General features: G+C 23.4%; 2 protein-coding genes across 2 annotated transcripts in view; both read left to right on the top strand.

The window, feature by feature from the left end:
• LOC112600373 overlaps positions 1-5,612 on the top strand; it is a gene marked incomplete at its 3' end in the record, with an annotated part of 6,599 nt that extends 987 nt beyond the window's left edge. Inside the window, exons 2-9 of the mRNA XM_025347568.1 lie at positions 141-215; positions 1,508-1,606; positions 2,753-2,892; positions 2,964-3,075; positions 3,785-3,930; positions 4,101-4,320; positions 4,567-4,852; positions 5,425-5,612. Of these exons, the coding sequence (XP_025203353.1) occupies positions 141-215; positions 1,508-1,606; positions 2,753-2,892; positions 2,964-3,075; positions 3,785-3,930; positions 4,101-4,320; positions 4,567-4,852; positions 5,425-5,612 (1,266 nt within the window). The remainder of the gene's footprint in view (positions 1-140; positions 216-1,507; positions 1,607-2,752; positions 2,893-2,963; positions 3,076-3,784; positions 3,931-4,100; positions 4,321-4,566; positions 4,853-5,424) is intronic.
• A 4,198-nt stretch (positions 5,613-9,810) lies between these two features.
• Positions 9,811-19,283, top strand: part of LOC112600476 (pre-mRNA-splicing factor CWC22 homolog) — a 14,560-nt gene continuing 5,087 nt past the window's right edge. The window contains exon 1 of the mRNA XM_025347713.1: positions 9,811-9,880. Within this exon, the coding sequence (XP_025203498.1) occupies positions 9,823-9,880 (58 nt within the window). The 5' untranslated portion in view covers positions 9,811-9,822. The remainder of the gene's footprint in view (positions 9,881-19,283) is intronic.

Here is a 19,283-nt window from a genome sequence, read left to right as displayed (position 1 = left end):
AAAAAAAATGATAACAATAATGATATTGTTTTCAAATATTATTTAATTTTATGATATTTTATAAAGTAATAGTAATAGAACATTTTTTACTTTGTATTTAACTATTATATCAAATAGTTAGTAGTGTATTAAATACCTAGGTAATTTCATTATTGTCTTTTCGATTTTTTATAAAAAATATGATTGATTCCAAAGATGATCAATTTAATAAATCTGTAAGTAAAGTACCTACCTACCTACTTAATATTTTATTTTCGATTTCATAAAAAATTAAAAATATTTCATGGTTGTGGTTAATTTTACGTGTACATTATAGTTGTGTATATCATGTACATAATTATGAGATCTACCTACCTTTTGCATACTCATTTAGCATATCTTGTTACATAAAAATATAAAATATATTTAAGTTGTTGGTTGACATTATCCATAAGTATTTGTTTTATATTTTATAAATTGCCAGGTTGATTTTTTTAACTGTAAATTTTTTAATGAATCATTGATGATATTATAATTATACAAAAAAAATAAAATAATAAGTACCTATCTTAAAACATGTTATTCCTACTGTGTTTAAAACGAATTTATAAGAATTGTTTTAAAACAAAATAGTTATTGGCTCTTCGTTTAATTTAATTAATAATTAAAGGTCTAGCTTTGTCTAAGGTAGGTCCTCCTCCTAGCTCAACATTTGCTAAGACTTTCAAAAATATGAAATGCAACCTGTACTTGTATAAATAGGTGATAACTGATAAGGAATAATTAATGTTCATGAGTGTTGAAATTTTAGTAATTTATTATAGTAAATTAATCAAATTCAATAGGTATTTTTAATTAATAATAATAATGAAAAAAAAGTTTCAGTTTCTTATTTCTTGATAAATAATATAATAGATATATATATATATATATATATATAAAATATATATCATGTTTAAAATTATTTACTAATTATATAATATAAAAAACTTTCATCAAAAAATAAATAGTTTTAAATAGTTTTATTATTACTTACTTGTAATTACTTAAAATAACAACTGACAACTTTTATCAATTGTTAAATATGAAGAGGGGTACCTACTACCTATTACATACCTAATTTATAATATTTTTCAGAAACCTTAATAATGTATCTCTTAAGAAATGAAAAAAAAAATATTAAAAAAGTTAAAAAAATTATGGAGATGAACTTTTTTTTTTGTTAAGTTCTCATTATTCATAATTTTTTGGCATATTGAATTGAATTGGTCAAACTCCTCCATAAACTTAAAAGCTTTGTTATTTATTATGTCAAAGAAAGTTTTATTTTTTAGTTACTAGAAATTTAATAAAATAAATTAATTATAGTCATAATTTTATTTTTATTTATAATGTACATACTACACTTGTATTTAACTATTAAATATTATTCTTTAGGTTTATCATTAAATAAACCACATGTGTAGTTATTAGTTATACAATAAAATATCAGATTTAATGTAATTTTAATATTACATTTTTTATTTAGAGTAATTGGAAAAAACGTCCCCGTCAAATCCAGAAAAAATGGAATACTCTTGCTATTTTTAAAGATGAAAAAATACTTTTAATGAAGTTTGATAACCTGGTAAAATTTTTAGTTTTTAAAATGTATATATATATTTTTTTTTGTTTTTTCATTAATACAAATTTTAAAATTAGTATTTAATAATTATATAGGAATAATTTTATATTAGATAATTTGGTAAATAAATAAAGTATGTATATTATATTTATAATATATGAATTCATTACATTACCTTTTGTATGTTACATATTGTGATTTTTTTAAGGCTTTCAATCAATTTAAAACTAATACTCCCAATAAAAATAAAAATTACAATATTAAAAAGGTAGGTAAGTTATTTCTTGAAATTTTATAATATTAGCTAACTATTATTATCATTACTGATTTGTTTATTTACATCTATAACAAACTAAGTTTCATGCAGGGGGACACAATTCGTGTTCTATTCTCCTTTGAATGGCTGGATAAAGCCATTCTTTACTTAATTATCTTTTATATTTATTTACTATTTATTTTATTATTAGTAAGTTAATTAAGTAAATTTTTAGTAATAATGTAATTTATAATTGAATATTTATATTGATATCTTTAAGACTCATATAAACACTTTGTAAACAACTATTTAAATAATTTTTTTGATAATAAAGTGTAAGACCCTATACAGCTTAGCGTCAAGCAATAAATCTTAAATACATCTATGGTGAAATGCTTTTAGATCTTATCTTGTTCAATTATTAAGCTATAGATCCACCACAAATCATTGTTTTGAATGTTTTTATTTATCAATAGAATTCATAATAATATAAAAATAGTTTTATAATTATTGTATTCAGTGTTTTAGAATTATCACGAAAACTAATAAAATTTAAATAATTACAATTATGAATATTGCTGTAAAAAAAATATGTTTAGATAGAACATCTAGATAGAAAAAATCTAGGATCGTGATTAGACAGTGTAGTTAATTAATATTATGATATACATTTAATTATCTAAAAAATGCATACATCTCATAAACATTGCATAAAGCCTGGTTCTAATTGGAAATAGTACACTTGTACACTACTTGTAGATAATTATGTTTTCTAGTACCATTACTTTTTATTTTCAAAAGATAAGATTTAATAATTGTATTAATAAGTTTAAATTGCAATTGATTATAAGCTATCTAATTGTTAAGAATAATATTAATTTTTATTAATCAAGGAAATTGAAGATATTAAATCAAATATTCAAACAAATGTATGTGAATCTTATAAATATTCTGTGGATTCAAATAATATTAATTTTTCTGTGGACATTTTTAATACTTATAAAAAATCATTCAAGATTAAACATAATTTAAAGTAAATATTAAATTACTCTTATATGTGTGTGTGTGTATACTAAATTTAAGCACAATATTATTTGTTTTTAGAAGTGAATATTGGGAATTAGCTGCTCAAGGGGAACAAGAAACGCCATTGCAAAAATATTATAGATTAAAGTTTGAAACCGAGGACTTGTTACAAGATTCTATTTTTCAAATAGTTAGTTTTCAGTTGATGTACCTTAGGAAATAATGAAGTTATTTAAGTTAATCTCAACATCCCTATACATTGATAATAAAACAAATTATTTTTTGAATATTTCATAAGTGTAAATAATCAAAACATTTTGAAAAAATCATGAAAAACTTTGGTGTAAATAATGAAAAAATATGTGACTTTTAAACAAAATTTTAAAACATTTTTGAGTGAATCTATCTAGAATCCATTTTTAATGTTAAGTGTTAATAACCCATTCAGTAGTTATTGTTTTTTTTTTTTTTTTTTTTTTGTTAAATTTACATATTTATTTTAATGTTTGTTTTTATGTAATTTAAATCTGATACAAATAATATTAATTTTAAAAATATCATAGTCAAATCTATGATGTTAATGTGTTTACACAAAATGTATTTACTGGTTTTTTCATAACTCAATGAAGAAATTCTTATACTTTGTTTGTTGCTGTAGTGCTATTTTTTAATACAAAATGTTGAATTATTATTATAAAATCTTATTTTTATATCTTGTATATCAAATCTTAAATTATCATTGATTTATGTATAATTATTGGTTGTAAAAATTTTTTATAATCAATGATTGAATGATATAATATATTACTTTATAATTCAAACAAATAAATTTACCCATCAATAATAATTTATGATTAGATAGTAGTAATCAAATTATAATAGGTAGAATTTATTTTAAGGTGGATGAAAATGATCATAATAAAAAGCTATGGGCTAATATTGGATTTCTAATACAAAACATATTAAACAAATTGTCTGTAAATAGTGTTGATGGACATTTTAAACTTTTAAAAAGTTATAAAATTACTAAAATTTTTAATTTACTGTAAGTTATTTTAAATTTAATTTGCTACAGAATAATATAAATCTTAATTTTATTTAATGATTCTCTTTTGTTAGTTTATATATTTTATTATATTAAAAATGTACTATTGTTTAATTGTATACCTACTAATTTGTCTTTGATTGCTTTTAATGTTATATTTTTATTTTCAGAAACTTCATTATTACTAATTATTTTGAAAAACATTTGTGTAATATTGACAAAAAACAATTAATTTTCATCAATAATATGTCTAAAGATTTGAATATTAAAGTGACATTAAAAGATTTAAAACCTAGTACATTAAAAACTGTACAATTACATCAAATATCTCAATTAGAAGATCGTATACAAAAATTAGAAAAAATAATTGGACCTGAAAAATCAACTCTGGTAAGAGGTACTCTATTTTAGTGAAGAAAATATTAACAATATATTTTATAGTTTAGACTAAGTTATTGTTTTCTGAATAATTTTATATAATATTTTTTTTTTAGATAATTTAAACTTTACTTTTTAGTAAGAATTGTAAAATCATAAAAATTTGTTTATATTAAACATAACATTATACATCCTCCACATATATTATATTATACTATATTTCTCATCTCTTGATTTAACTATCAATATATTTTACAGATGCGCTTAGCTAGTAAAAATAACAGTGGAGAATTAGTTGAAGCAGTTAGCATGTTAAAGGAATTGTCCAAACTTATTTTACCTCAAATTAATGTAATTGAATCTAGAGCTTTTTACTTGCTACCAAAGTTAAAACAGATAACTTCAAAATTAGTTGATAAAAGGTTAGAAGTAAATAAAAAAACTAATAAACTCTTTAAAACTATTATAAGAGCAAGAGAAGAATCACATTTGTTACCCCATGTTATACAAAGAATGAACATTTTAGATACTTTTCGTCATAAAGGTAAAATATGAGTATTAATTTAATAAAAATGTATTCATTTACTTTTTTAATTGTCAATTAATCAAATTTTTTAAATAAATTTTAAATATTGTTAATAAAGAAATCCTTTAATTTTATTAACTTCAGAATTAATTAAGTACTAATAGATTTATAGTTCAGGTTTTTTAATCATAAAGATTCTCTCTTTTGCGTAGATTGTTCTACACATTGTAAACATTATACATATATAAAATTAGAACATTACCGATGAAATTGTAGTAATTATGTTTTAAACCTATGAAATCACAATTAATTTAATTTGTATTTTTATAACATTCTTATTATTGAAATAATTAATCATTTTCAATTATTAGTCTCAAGATTTTTAGTTGATCGCACAAAGTCTCAGCAAAGATTAATCCACTTAAAACTAAAATTTAAATTACAGTACAATATTAAGTATATAGTTATAAATTAAAAATTAATTTTTGTATTATTTGACTTACAATGTTTTATTTAATTATTTAATGTTTATTGTTAATTTAAAAATTCTAAATGGTTAATAAAAATTTGATTTCAATAATTTGTTTTAGTTGAGACATTTGCCATAACAGTGAACAATCTTAGTACTGAATATTCAGAAACTTCTAAGACTCTCAAGAAAAATGAATTATTAATTAATAATATTGAAATACATATACCTAAACATTTAACAAGCGTAGTTTCCAGTTTGCAATCTTTAGATACTCAAATAAAAGTATTTGCTGATCAATTGAAAAATATTAAAGAGTAGTAAAATTGTACAAAATTATCTACATTTAATAATTCAAAATACTTTTATTTATTTTAATGTTGATAATAATTATAAAATATATTATCTATAATAATATAATTTTATATTCTTGAATTTAAAAAATATGTGAGTAACATTAGGTATATAAATATAATAATTTTCCTACTGATATTTTATATATTTATTATTTAAATAAATATACAAATGTTTAATATAATTTTGACAAAATTATATTTATTTAATTAGTACCTATGTCTTGTTTGGAATATAAAACGATAATTAGAATTATGAAAATTCCTTGCCTCTTAATTCTGTTTCAAGCTTCCAATATTCAACATTTATATAATTACAAATTATTGAGTTAAAAAGAAACTGGAAAAGATTATTTGCTGTTTATGTTAGGTCTTGAGTGTAAATTGTAATCATTGTAATAGAATATTGAATTCATTGATATATGTAAATTATACACAAATAACGATTCAGTTCAGAAACAATGTGTTCAGCATTCAGCTACTATTTCTATTTTTTTTTTTTATATATATAACCATTAATGATATGATATTATGGTATATTGATTTAACTTCTGACAAAATCCCATGATTTAAAAATTATAAATTGTAATATTATATCAATAAATGATGTATTCATCATACATTCATTCTTATGGTTATATATGTTATATAATATAGAATAACTAACAATTTTTTCATGAATGAAAACTGCTTAATATTCAAAAAATTATCATATTTAAATGAAGATGAATTTATAAATTATATATTTGTATAATTATTATAAATGAATGGTAAGTTAGAAAAACAAATTCATCAAAAAAAACTAATCAATATCTCAAATTTGTATTTTTAAATACACACTTTACTATAATAAAAATAATTAAAATAAATTACATATAAATATTAAAAAAAAAAAGAAAAATTAAACATATTAAAAATCTCTCAAAACAGTTTTCCAAATATATAATAAGTCACAACCTATATTATTTATCTATTTGCCTTAAAAACAAGAGATTTATCAAAAACAATATAAAAAATTAAAAATTTTAGCACATTAATTATTAGAAAATATCATATTACCATTTTACTAACTAAAAATTATCATAAAAATAAATTATTTCTGGATAACATAATGAACTTTTAAAATGTTTACAATGAAAATGTATGAAATTATATAAAACACGTGTTAATCATTTTTTAATTCATAAGTTATACTTAGTATAATAATATAGCTTTTATTTCATATTATAAGACATTTATTCAATGTTATTAATGCAATATAGAATAAAATTAAAGGTATTTTATGAGGAAACTTTATCAATTTAATTTATTTTATTTGAATTATAAATGTACAAAATTTGAAGTTTTTAAAGTACTGCACTTGATATAGTTGTATATTATAAAGGTTTTAAACATGAGCATATTTAAATTATTACATTTCAAAACATTTATCAATTTATCATCAAATATATAGGTATTATAAGAACTCAAGTTTAATGGACGAATAAAAATCAGTAGGTAGAACTGATGTTCAATAATTATCTACATAAAACTTGTATAAAATATAAATTTGTATATTTTATAGTTCATAGTAAAATAACTTTTACTCAAAGGCATAAAAATATATATAAAACTTTACAACTGAAAAACATATAAATACTTAATAAATAACATTTACAATTTTTATTTTTATGAAATGTAATTAATCATTAAACTAAAATTACACTCATGTAGTTGTTATGGAATACTGTTGTCAGTATAATTGAAAAAATTTAAGTTTAGCTGTTTAGAATAGTGGTTTCTTTTAACTCTTTAGTGTTAAAGTTCAAATAATTACCATAACATATAAACTGTATCTCATCAAATAGGTATTAATAAAAATAACAAAATAATATGATCAATTCATCTAGTTTGGGATCTGTAAATTTAGTCCCGATAATTGACCTTATAATTTGGAGCCTTCTATAGAACACCAACATTTACACTATAGTTTAATACTTGACCAGAAAATTTTAAATTTTGTTGGTACATTACATACAATGAAGATCATAATTATAAAAATCTGGTTCAATGGTATAGTCTATGCCTTGATTTGAGCCAACAGATTAACTAGGAATGATACTATTTTACATTATATCAGATAATTCGTTTCAAGAATATCAACATTAACATTAGCTACAAATCTACCTTCAAATCGATAGTTACATCGATATACTGATCCAAACTTCTTTTTACCAAACAGTTCAAGTATAATTTTACTCATTGTTTTGTCAAAAATTTCATCTATGAATCCAAGTCTCAAATTCGTGTCTGTAGGAACATTATTTACGGTATAAGCTTCCAAAAATGTACGTACCTAAGTTTTGTTTTGAAACTTTATTCAGTAGTATATTTACTGATAATAACGCATAACACAAGTCTTTACTAAATGAGAACTTTTTGGTAGAGTTGGTAATCAATTTTTGTTATTTTTTGTTCACCTTGGATTTCTGCACGTTTAACGACAGAAATGTTGTGTGATATCTAATTTGTTTTCATGGTTCATTTTAATATTAAAAAATTTACATAGTATTTAATGACTAATACACTTGCTTTGGTTGCAAACGTATTATCATAAAATTTGTGAACAATATTTCTACGATTACTAGAAACAGATTTGTTGTCTTTAGGCATGATAAAATTAATTATAAACATACAAAACTACAAAATTTAGATTTTGAATTCATGAAATGAACTAGCACACATACAATACAAAAAATCGGAAACGACTGCAAAATGTTACTTATTATTGAGTAATAATCTGTTAATAATCTGAAAATAATGATATCGGAATATCTAGATAATGATATTGGAATACTTAAAATCTATAAAAATAAAATACTAGTGCATACTCTACAATTATAATGGTTTCCTTATTGATGGAATTACGAAGTTTTAGGCGTACACTTTTGCTATGTCGCGCGTCGTACCTATTTAAGTTATGTAATATGATATTACAAGAAGAAAAATTAATTTACACGAATTAATTACAAATATAAATAATTAATACAACTATAAATACTTGTTATTATAAAGAAAAAAATGTTTGAAAGGCTACAAATCTGAAAAAAAAATAATAATTATGCAAAAATAGTCAGAAATAGAAAAAAAGCAAAATTGCACTTATACTTCAAAATATGCAAAAATATGTAACATTAAGTATTTAGCTTCTTTGTTATCTGAAACAAATTTATAGTTCACATAGGTATCTCTAAGACCTCTCAAAACAAAAAAAAATATGAAAATGCTAGAAGTTATGAGCCTTGATAATGACATTATTATAATTGTTTATAGATAGTTAATTGTTAATAGTTATATTATTTACCTATAGGCTATATTTAAATATTATACAAATATTAAAAATTAATTTATATTAAAATGTTGTTGACTAATGCAATTATGTTATTTAAATGTTCACTGTATTTTTTAAATAACATTTAACAAACATTAAAGGTTTCTAAATTTATATTGCCATATTTTCTAAATAAAATCGCAGGGCACTGATGGGCAATATTGGCATATAACGAGTTCTGTTTCAATTGTGAGTTAATATAAGCTAAGGTCAACTGTTGTTTTTCAGTACTCAAATTCGATGTATTTTATATTTAAAACAAATGCAGCGATGCATTTTGCTTATTTTTAAACACTAAAAACTAATTTGAAAAATAATACGTTTACGATTGTGTAAAATTATTAATTATTATTTATTATCGTAGTGCTTTTCGTAATAAAATAATATTATTATTATACACTAATAATAATTAATATTATTAATAGTTAATATTATTACCTATATAATATTATTTTCGTTATCGTATGCTTAAAAATATAATGTTATTACGATTTATTAGTTAGGAAAAACCGTATAATCGTTATATCTATGGATTATGGATCCATACTGCACACTACTACATAGTTTCTGTAAAGTATAAACGGTTATTTGTGTGAGTATTGAGTAACGACTAACGACGCCACGACGGAATATCATAGGTAAATGCTTTTATTGTTTTTATACTTTTATAGTCAGAACTCTGGTCTGAAGTCTTTATTTTTCAACTAATATAGTAATATTCAGTATTGTAATGTGTCAATGTGCGGCTATAATTTTATAAAACTTACATAAATCAATTGTAATAATTTTATTGTTTATGATTTATACGTTTAGTCCTTGCGACTGCCAGACTCATCTCTTTTTAAACATTTTCGGTAAATATTGTTTTCACTAGTATCGTAATTTGTTAACTGTAGTATTAATACAAAGTCTCATGATAAATGATCATATTATTATTATTATTATTATTATTATTATTTTTTTTTATTGAAAAGAAAAAGAAGGCTTCGACATTGAAGGTCATTAGCCTTGTGTGAAAATTACATTGTAACAGAATTTTAAGTTTACAAAGTATAAGATTTTACATTTATATACATTTATATACATCAGAGTTTATTTACAATATATGTTTCGTTAAGGAAATTTAGAATTTTTATGGTGTTTTCTTCTTCTAAGTTGTCTGGTACTGATAGGATGTTTCGGATGTTTTGAAATTCTGGGCAGTCTTGTATGATGTGTTGGATGATTACGTCTACTTGGCATTTATTGCATATGGGAGTTGGATCTTTACTAATTAAGTGTGAGTGAGTTAAGAATGTATGTTCAGTTCTTACTCTGGTTATAGTGACTTCTTGTCGTCTATTTATGTTTTGGGGAATTTGCAGCTTTTTAATGGTTTTTTAATTTATTAGACAACGGTATAGAATTCCAATAATTTTGCCATATCATGTTTATTTTTTGTTTTATGGATGCTTTAATGTCATTTATTGGTAAGTCAGTGATAGTTGAGTGAAACATTGTTTTGGTTGCTATATCTGCTGTTTTGTCAGCCATCTCGTTAAAAGTAATGCCGATGTGTGATGGTACCCACATAAATTCTGTATTTTTTTTTTTTATGAGTTTATTTCGTTTGTTGGGAAAGGATTTTGGAGTGCCACGAGAGTGCTAAGTGAGTCGCTAATAATTGATATTTAATATGTTGTTATTTGAAGTGACTGTATTAATTATTTTAATTGCTTCGTAGATAGCGTAGTTTTCTGCTGAAAAAATACTGCTTTCTGGTGGAAGTTTGTGTAAAATCTTGGTTTCTTCTTGAATGATTGCAAAGCCACTTCCATGTGTTGACTTAGATGTCTTGGTATAGATTTGTAAGAAGTTAGAGAATTTTTCTTGGATTATTTCTTTAAAGTAAGTGGTGATAACTGTTGAATTTGTTTCATGTTTATTGTAGTTATTTTGTTAATTCGGTGTTGAGTTGGATTTTCCAAAGCCAGGGTGAGAATTTTTGGAAAGTTGATTTATTCTTGACATTTGTGTGGATTTTGAGTTTGTTGCACAATCTAAAGAAAGTATCTTGTATGGATGGTATTTGTTTCTTAACTATGTTAGTTGGATTGATATTTTTGTCGTTGAATATATGGTTGTATTCTATATGGTCGGGAGTGCTTTTCCTTTTAATGCCATAATTTAATATTTATTTTTTTCTGAAGAGTGTTAGAGGTAATTCGCCAGCATAGCATAAGATGCTATCAATGAGGATGGTTCTAAATGCTCCTATTGATATCCGAATTCCCTCATTATGGATAAGGTCTAATATTTTTAGAAGATTTTCTTTAGCTGTGCTATAAATAATTGACCCATAGTTTATTTGTGACAGTGTTGATGATTTATATATGTTAAGAAGACATTTAGTGTCAGCGCCCCAGGTGTGATGGGAAAGTGTTTTCATTATATTCATTTTTATTTTACAAGATCTTTTGAGTTTTTTGAGATGGGTGGTCCATTTTAATTTGTTATCGAAGGTCATTCCTAGTATGTGCAAGGATTCACAAATAGGTATTTCAGAATTTTTGAGAAATAGTTTGTGATTATTTGTTGAACGACTAGAAAAATTATACATTTGCTTTTTCTAGGGAAACAAAACATTAAAACCACAAAAGAAATATTACAAGAAGCCCTTAATATTCTATTACTATTATTATATGTATTTATTATTTACCTATACCTATTGATTATTAAAATACTGTGTTCTTTAAACAAATTTATGAAATTGATGAAATATTGTTTAAATAAAACTGAAAAGTGTGATAGAGAAAGTATTAGTTTGGTATAAATGTAAGTTTTATTAAAAATAAAATTACTCTTTAGGGCAAACTTTTAGTTAAGATTTAATTTAGTTCTTAAACCGAAATTACATGATGTATAACTTCTAAATAAAGAAGTAATAAAAAATATGGGTAACTATAATATTTTATTTCATTATTGTTCTATTTTAAATTGTATGTGTACTATAAATTGAATTTACTTATGCAAGTAACTAGTAGGCTAAATACACTTTAATAACTAACTATAAACAATTGAAGTTTAAAAATAATTATATTTAACTATTTAAAGACCTACTGCATTCTTTAAATACATTTTTTAATATACAATATAATAAAAAATTTAACACTTATTATATGTTAACAAATCATTATTAGATTAATAACAAGTCTTCTTTAATTTAAACTTCTGATATTTATATTATTCAGTTTGTGGTAGTAACTAATTTAATACAACCTACCAAAAATGAGTACTGCTTATTATCATTTAAAAAAACATCAAAAACTTAAACAGTCAACTGAAATTGGAACAGACGTATCAATATTCATATCCAAAACACTAGATATTGAACTTGAGAATTTAGATTTTAGTCTTTCCTTTGGAAGCTGGTATTGCTAGAAATGTATTAAATTTATCTCAACATATAAGATTGTCTACCAGAATTGAAGATAATTATGATGTATCTAATCTAATAAATTCATCTCCAGAGTACTTTAGTAAATCACCAGATAACAATCTATTTGATTATAAATGTTATTCTTCTTTATCATCTTTTGAGCATTCATCAAACTCAGACTATAGTGATGATTACTATATATTTTCTTCAATGCCAAGCCTTTTTGATAAATTAAGAAACTTTGTTGTACAATTTAGAAGTAACATAATGGTTAAGTTAATTGAGAATTTGCTTGAGATATTAGTTTAAAAATCATTATGATTTACTTAAATCTGCAACGGGTTTCCTAAAAATCAAATCTAGTAAAAACATTCAAGTAATGAAAAGTTTAAAAACACAAATGGATCATATGTGGATTTTGGCATTGAAGAAGGATTAAAAGATGTAATCTTTGATGAGTATACTGAAGAAATTATACGTTTATTATTTAATATTGATGGCTTACCATTGTACAATAGTTTAAGCAAACACTTTTGGCTTAACTTGAGACTTATTGTGCATAACCAATATGACTCAAATCCATTATAATGGTGATTATAAACTTAAAAACATTAATGATTTTTAATCAACTTTATTCAGGAATTAATTAATTTAATTTAAAATGATTTACATACTTGACAAAAAATGGTTTAAAATAGAAATTATTGAATTTTTCTGTGATACACCTACAAGAGCATTTATCAAGAAATGTTATAAGGCTCATTGAGGATTTTACTCGTGTGAGTATTGTAAAACAAGGGACAAAACAGTAAATCAGAAAAGAGTGTATCCTAACTTAAATTCAAGATTTTAAACAAAAAGAAGTTTTATAATACAGCATTAATGTGAGCACCATTTAGATGGTAGGTTGCTGCTGTTAGATATTCCAGACTTTGACCCTGTAAATTCTGTATTCTTGGACTTGTTGCATTTAGGTACATCATCTTGGTATAATGAAATGGGTTTTACAACAATTACTTGGTACAAAATGCGAGTTAATTGTAAAAGTAAATTTTCCCAAAATAAAGCATTTCAATTCAATTTTATAGATATTTACTAGGCATATTATATCAAAAGAATTCCAATGAAAATAATTAGATTTAGATTTATTTGCTCACTGAAAAGCAACACAGTTTAGATTTTTTTTTAACTAGTCTTTGCTACTACGTAAAATTCTAAACCAAAAAATGTACCATCATTTTTTTACTTTAAGTAGTTGCATTTAGAATTTTAAATGATCCTAAATTATACTAGAAGTTACTGAAAAAATTTTTTGAACTTCTTTCTTTGTTTTATGGATCTGATTCACAAATTGTAAATAGCCATAATTTGATTAATTTAGCAGATGATGTAGAACACAAATATTCCTTTGTCTGGTATATTTGCATTCCCTTTTCAAAATTTTCTTAGAAAAATTAAATGAATGATTGGTAGTAGAAATAAGCTTCTAACACAATTAGTTAAAAAAAGTTTTAAAGCAAAAGACATGTGATTATGATGAAGAAAGATATATACAAGAAAAAAATCCTTATAATTAACCTTAACATTACTCATAAAACTAAAAATGATTCAAAAAGCATTGTTTTATGTGGGTTTGAGTTAAATACAACATAACTAAGCAATATTGTAAAATAGGATTTTAGCTATATTTTTAGTATAACAAGATTTCTAAGGAAACAAAATAGTATTTATTTGCATGGTTATGCATACAAGACTGTTACTGATGCCTTCAAATTTTCTTGCAAATCTACAAAAGTTGGAATTTTCAAATTTGGTAGATTATGTAATGGAAAAATAATTATTTCAATTAATAACATTTTTAAAAAAATGTGTTCTTTTTTAAAATGGGAGTTATGCAATGATATAACTTCATAACTCATAATAATTTTAACATTATAATAAACAAAACTTTTTAAAATTATATTTAATTTCTTTTAGTTAAAACTATTACAGCTCAAAAATTTACTAAACTAAACTTACTGTTAATAATAAATATATAATGATAACTAATTAAATTACATACACATTATATAAATAAATAATAAATGAAGATATACATATTGTAATATTGTTAAAGACATGGACTTTAAAAAAGCAACAACACATGTTTTAATTCAATTTAATAAAATAATAAAATGTGATAAAACAACCATTAACTTAATACCTTTATCGTGGACTTAATTGAAAATGAAAAATTGTACTGCAAATATTCTAATAAAAACGAATTTGCCAAAATAGACGAAATAAACAAAACACCATTTATTTCTAAGGTTTCAACGAAAAGCTTTAAAATTAAATTAATCAAAGAAGCCTTTAAGTATTTAAACTGTATTTTACATTATACACAAATAATGTACATAAATAAATACACACTCACACACACAGAATAAGTGATTATATTTTATAATATAACATAAAAATACAATGTAATTGTATATGTTTATTTATTAAGGTTAAACATTTCAGAGAATTATGATCAGGGTGTTAAGTATATGCAAAAAGCATTTTCTGTTACTGACATACAGACTATAGAGTAGTACCATCAAAGAAAGAAACAGATCTGAAGATGAAAGTAATCTAACAAAACTAAGTGGAGATGATCTTAGAAAATCTCTAAAAGACATCTTTTCTTTTAGTAAATCATATTCTATAACTAGAATACATAAAGTTGAAAGTAACTTTTAACTTGATTATGTAAACATTATATCAACATTTTTTAGAAAAAAAATTAGGTTTAATATGTTATTGATAATTATTATAGTTTATGGTTTTTCGTGGTCTGTTATATTATCTTCTAAATTGTTTAATATTTAATACAAAGAAAATAGTTAGTGCACTCTAAAAACTTATTTTTAAAAGATCAAAAACTACAACTAACAACGAAAAAACAATAAGTGGTAATTTCTTTAATTAAGTTGTGCTTTTTTAATTTATTTTAAATTTTGTTTTATTATATTATTTCTGGTACAGATTATTTCCATACCAATATGTTAGCATCTTAATTAGTTGATACATCTATAAGTATGTATTTACGATGAAATATCAATATGTACTCTTTAAAAAAAAAAAAAAAAATCAAAACTGATCAACTACAAAATTAATTAAAAATAAAATGTTCTGAGCATTTTGTAAATAATTTAAAATATTAAATATTTTGCTTTGTTAGACATTTTTAATACGGTTCTTTAAAATCATTGTCTATTATAGTTAAATATTCACATACTACAACACTAATAATTAGTACAAAATATTGTCCGATATTTAGTTGTTCAGATATAACTAAATAATACATTGACATTTTAGTATTTTTACCTAATGTCATACCTAACTCATTAATAATATAAAGTTATATATTTGTTTCATTTTACTATTAATTTAAGATTAGGTTTTACCAGTGTCTAAATCTGACTAAGAATCATTAAGAAGAAACATCAAATATCGAATTAAAGAAGAATGTAAAATAAATAGTATATTATTTGCAACTAATAACTATAAATAATTATACTGATATTAATAAAATATTAAAAGATACGCTCATGGATTTACTAAAAACTACTACTCTACAAAAATTTCAAGATTTTGATGGTCAACTAAATGTTGATGTTGATTTAATAAAAAAACTTAATGGGTATATTTTTACTTCTGAGTCTATAAAACTTAATTTATATTTATATTGTATACACTTTAGAAATATTTTATGATAATCATTAATCAATATCAGAAGGATGGTAAAATAAGTGAAAATTTATCAACAGTTATACCTAAAATAATGACTAAAGAAATTCAAATAATGTATAGTGCATTTGGCAGGGAAACCAATTGTATAAAAAAATTAAACTTTTCCGAGATAGACACGTACAAGTACTTACTATGTAAGTTAGATTAGGTTTATAATATTTTATGTAGCATCACTTCAGTTATAATTTTTCTAATTTCAATTAGTTTTATTTTTAATAAACAAATCATTTTATTTTCTAGAAATAAGTTTCAGCAAATATAATTGTGATTTTTGATAAATTATTTTAAAATTAGAAATTTTAAATTTATTGACCGAGTAAAAATGTTTGCCTTCAGATTGAACTCCTAAATCCAAAATCTAGACAACGTCACTTCAGTATCTACTTAAGGAATACAGTTTTCTTACTAATTCGATTTATTCGATTAGTTTTTTGTTGATACCTAACTACACGATAAATGCATATTATTAGCGAAAACTGCATAACCGTGTAATAAATTGATTGTAGTTAATGGTTTGAGAGGATCTTTGCGTAAGCAGTTATTTAAAGGAATTCCTATAAGATACATTTTTACTTTTCACTATGAAAATAGAAGATGAATTTGTGTTAATTTTAAAACAACTGAACGCTAAAACCACATAATAGATGCAATTTTAAATTTTCGTCGGTCAAAAAGTGGCGGCGAGAAGAGTGGGTTCAGTGGCTTCGCAGGGTTAATGTAGAGGAGGGGTACACAAGTGACTATACCCTTACTACTATAAGTGGTTAAAAAGCGTTCCCTTTAACAAATTATTCGTAAGGTACATTAGAAAGCGACAATTATAATTATAACCAAACATGTCAATATAATTCAGAATTACGTTAAGATTAAATCATTGTTTTTTTTTTTTTGTCAATTATTACTTTACTTTTATCAAATTAATTTAATAAAAAATATAGACTATTTAATATATGCGTGAACACTAAATATCATTGATTTCATTTGTTATTGAAATTGGCTATACTGTGATTAATAGGTATTCGATTACTCGATATCACAGTGATAATATGTAAAATTCGGCTTTATAAATTCATTACATACATTAATTATAGGTGAAGACGCGTGAATGTGTGATTTGTTAAGTATGTTTACCTCCCTAATCAAAGAATTTGAATTTTTTTTATGCTAAATTTAAAATGTTAAAGACACTATTATTTTTAATCTTGCTGATTTATTTGGTTTCGTTAAAAGAAAACCACTACTTACAATTTAATATTATCAGAAAAATATTTTATTTCAAAATAATTAATTTTTATAAAATATTAATTGTTCTAAAAACAGGATTTTATGTAATTTAAATATTTCATGAAAAAAATTACGAATTTGAAATGATTCCTGGTTATAAGTGGGATGAGTATGAAACACAATTACTCTTATACATAACATATACTACAATATAAATTGGACATAATATATAAAATGATTTATTAAACGCTTAAAACTACATGAATACATTAGTTCCTCCTAAAATTTTTTCCCTCTTAAGCCCTGGTTCTACTACGTTTACATTGGGTAATACTATTGCGAGTTCCTAGTTAGTGACCTAAACGATGACAACACACTAGTGCAGGGGTCTTACTTATCGTGAGATACAAATATTATAAAAAAAATTATTTTCAATATGAATAATTGTATAAGGAAAAGTATAATATTTTATTAAATTTCAATTTATAGATAAAAAAAAAAAATAAAGCGTTTTTGATGTAATATTTAAATTGTATTTTTTAATTTTTTATTATTAATTAATATCTTATATTGTTTTGTTTTTTACAGATTTTATTATAATTGATATCTTGTGTTGTTAAAGATAATGATGTATGTATATATTACCATGACCTTTTTTCATTTTAGTTTTTCCATATTTATTTATGTATTGGGTGATTCACGAGTCTCTTCTCGTTGGCCACTTCTGCATTAGTAAATTACCCACTTACACCGTTAACAAGTAGGTCATCCACTATCACTGTTCTCGTGGTGCGTCTACACCTGCGGCTGTAGTAGTTTTAAACTTGTTGCAAGGGGAGACATCTTTGTGTGGCGGCCCAATAGTAGATAATCAGTTGGCCATGACACCAAGGCTCATCCGTAGGGACACGTATACAACAAAATACAGAATTTTTACGTTTGTGTTATGATTAACACTGAGTATAGTAATAGTAGGTACCGGATTTTTTTACGTTATCGTGATTTTTTATTGTATGATGATTGAGTACCATTTTTTTTTTTTGGGAAAACTGGTAATACTGTTTATTGAACTGGCCCTTTTGTTAGCTTAGGTGACATGGCCGACATACCCAAGCCATTATCCTGTACAGTCGGTGTCCTTTTTTATTATTATATTCTGTACTAGCTGTATTGTATGTTTGCGTTTCGCATTTATATTCAATAATCGTTATCGCTATTCGTTACTAACGATTGTTTCTTTTCACTTTATTTCGAGAGTCTAAGTCGAAAAGCTTTCCTACACAGAATAACAGAAATGGAAGTGCCAACAATCGACGAGAGCTCGTCCGCTAGAAATGAAGAACGTGAGTTTTGGTTTTGTTTTTGCCGTTTTTGTAGTTAATCTCTGCGATAAGACCATAGCACACCAGCGACCAAGTATGTCGGGCACAGTTGTATTTTTATGGTTTTTATCTCAATCGTCAATCAATGTAGTGTTAAGTAATTTTTTATCAACAGTTAAGAATCTTGAATCGGTAAACATAAATGTATTGAAGGTAGAATCTTCACGGCTATAAACCGTGTAAGTATCCTTACTGACAGTCGCTGGTATTAGTGTGACGGTCAATGTAGATGTTATTTATCACAGATCAAGTTATACATGTTTTATGAAATAGTTATTAAAATATTTTCATTGAATTTACATACTTAAAAAAAAAACAGTAAGCTCTTTATCTGATATAATGTAAAATAGTATCATTCCTAGTTAATCTGTGGCTACGGTATTGCCGTTCAGTTACGTATTGCTGTCTTATAATGAAATAAAGCTATTATTATTATACTAAGTATAACATGAATTA

The sequence above is a fragment of the Melanaphis sacchari genome, unplaced genomic scaffold (assembly GCF_002803265.2).
Source record: "Melanaphis sacchari strain LSU unplaced genomic scaffold, SCAv2.0 Contig64_pilon_pilon, whole genome shotgun sequence".
Taxonomy (NCBI): Eukaryota; Metazoa; Arthropoda; class Insecta; order Hemiptera; family Aphididae; genus Melanaphis; species Melanaphis sacchari.
Note: the sequence above shows the minus strand (reverse complement) of the source record. Positions and strands in the feature narration are given on the sequence as shown.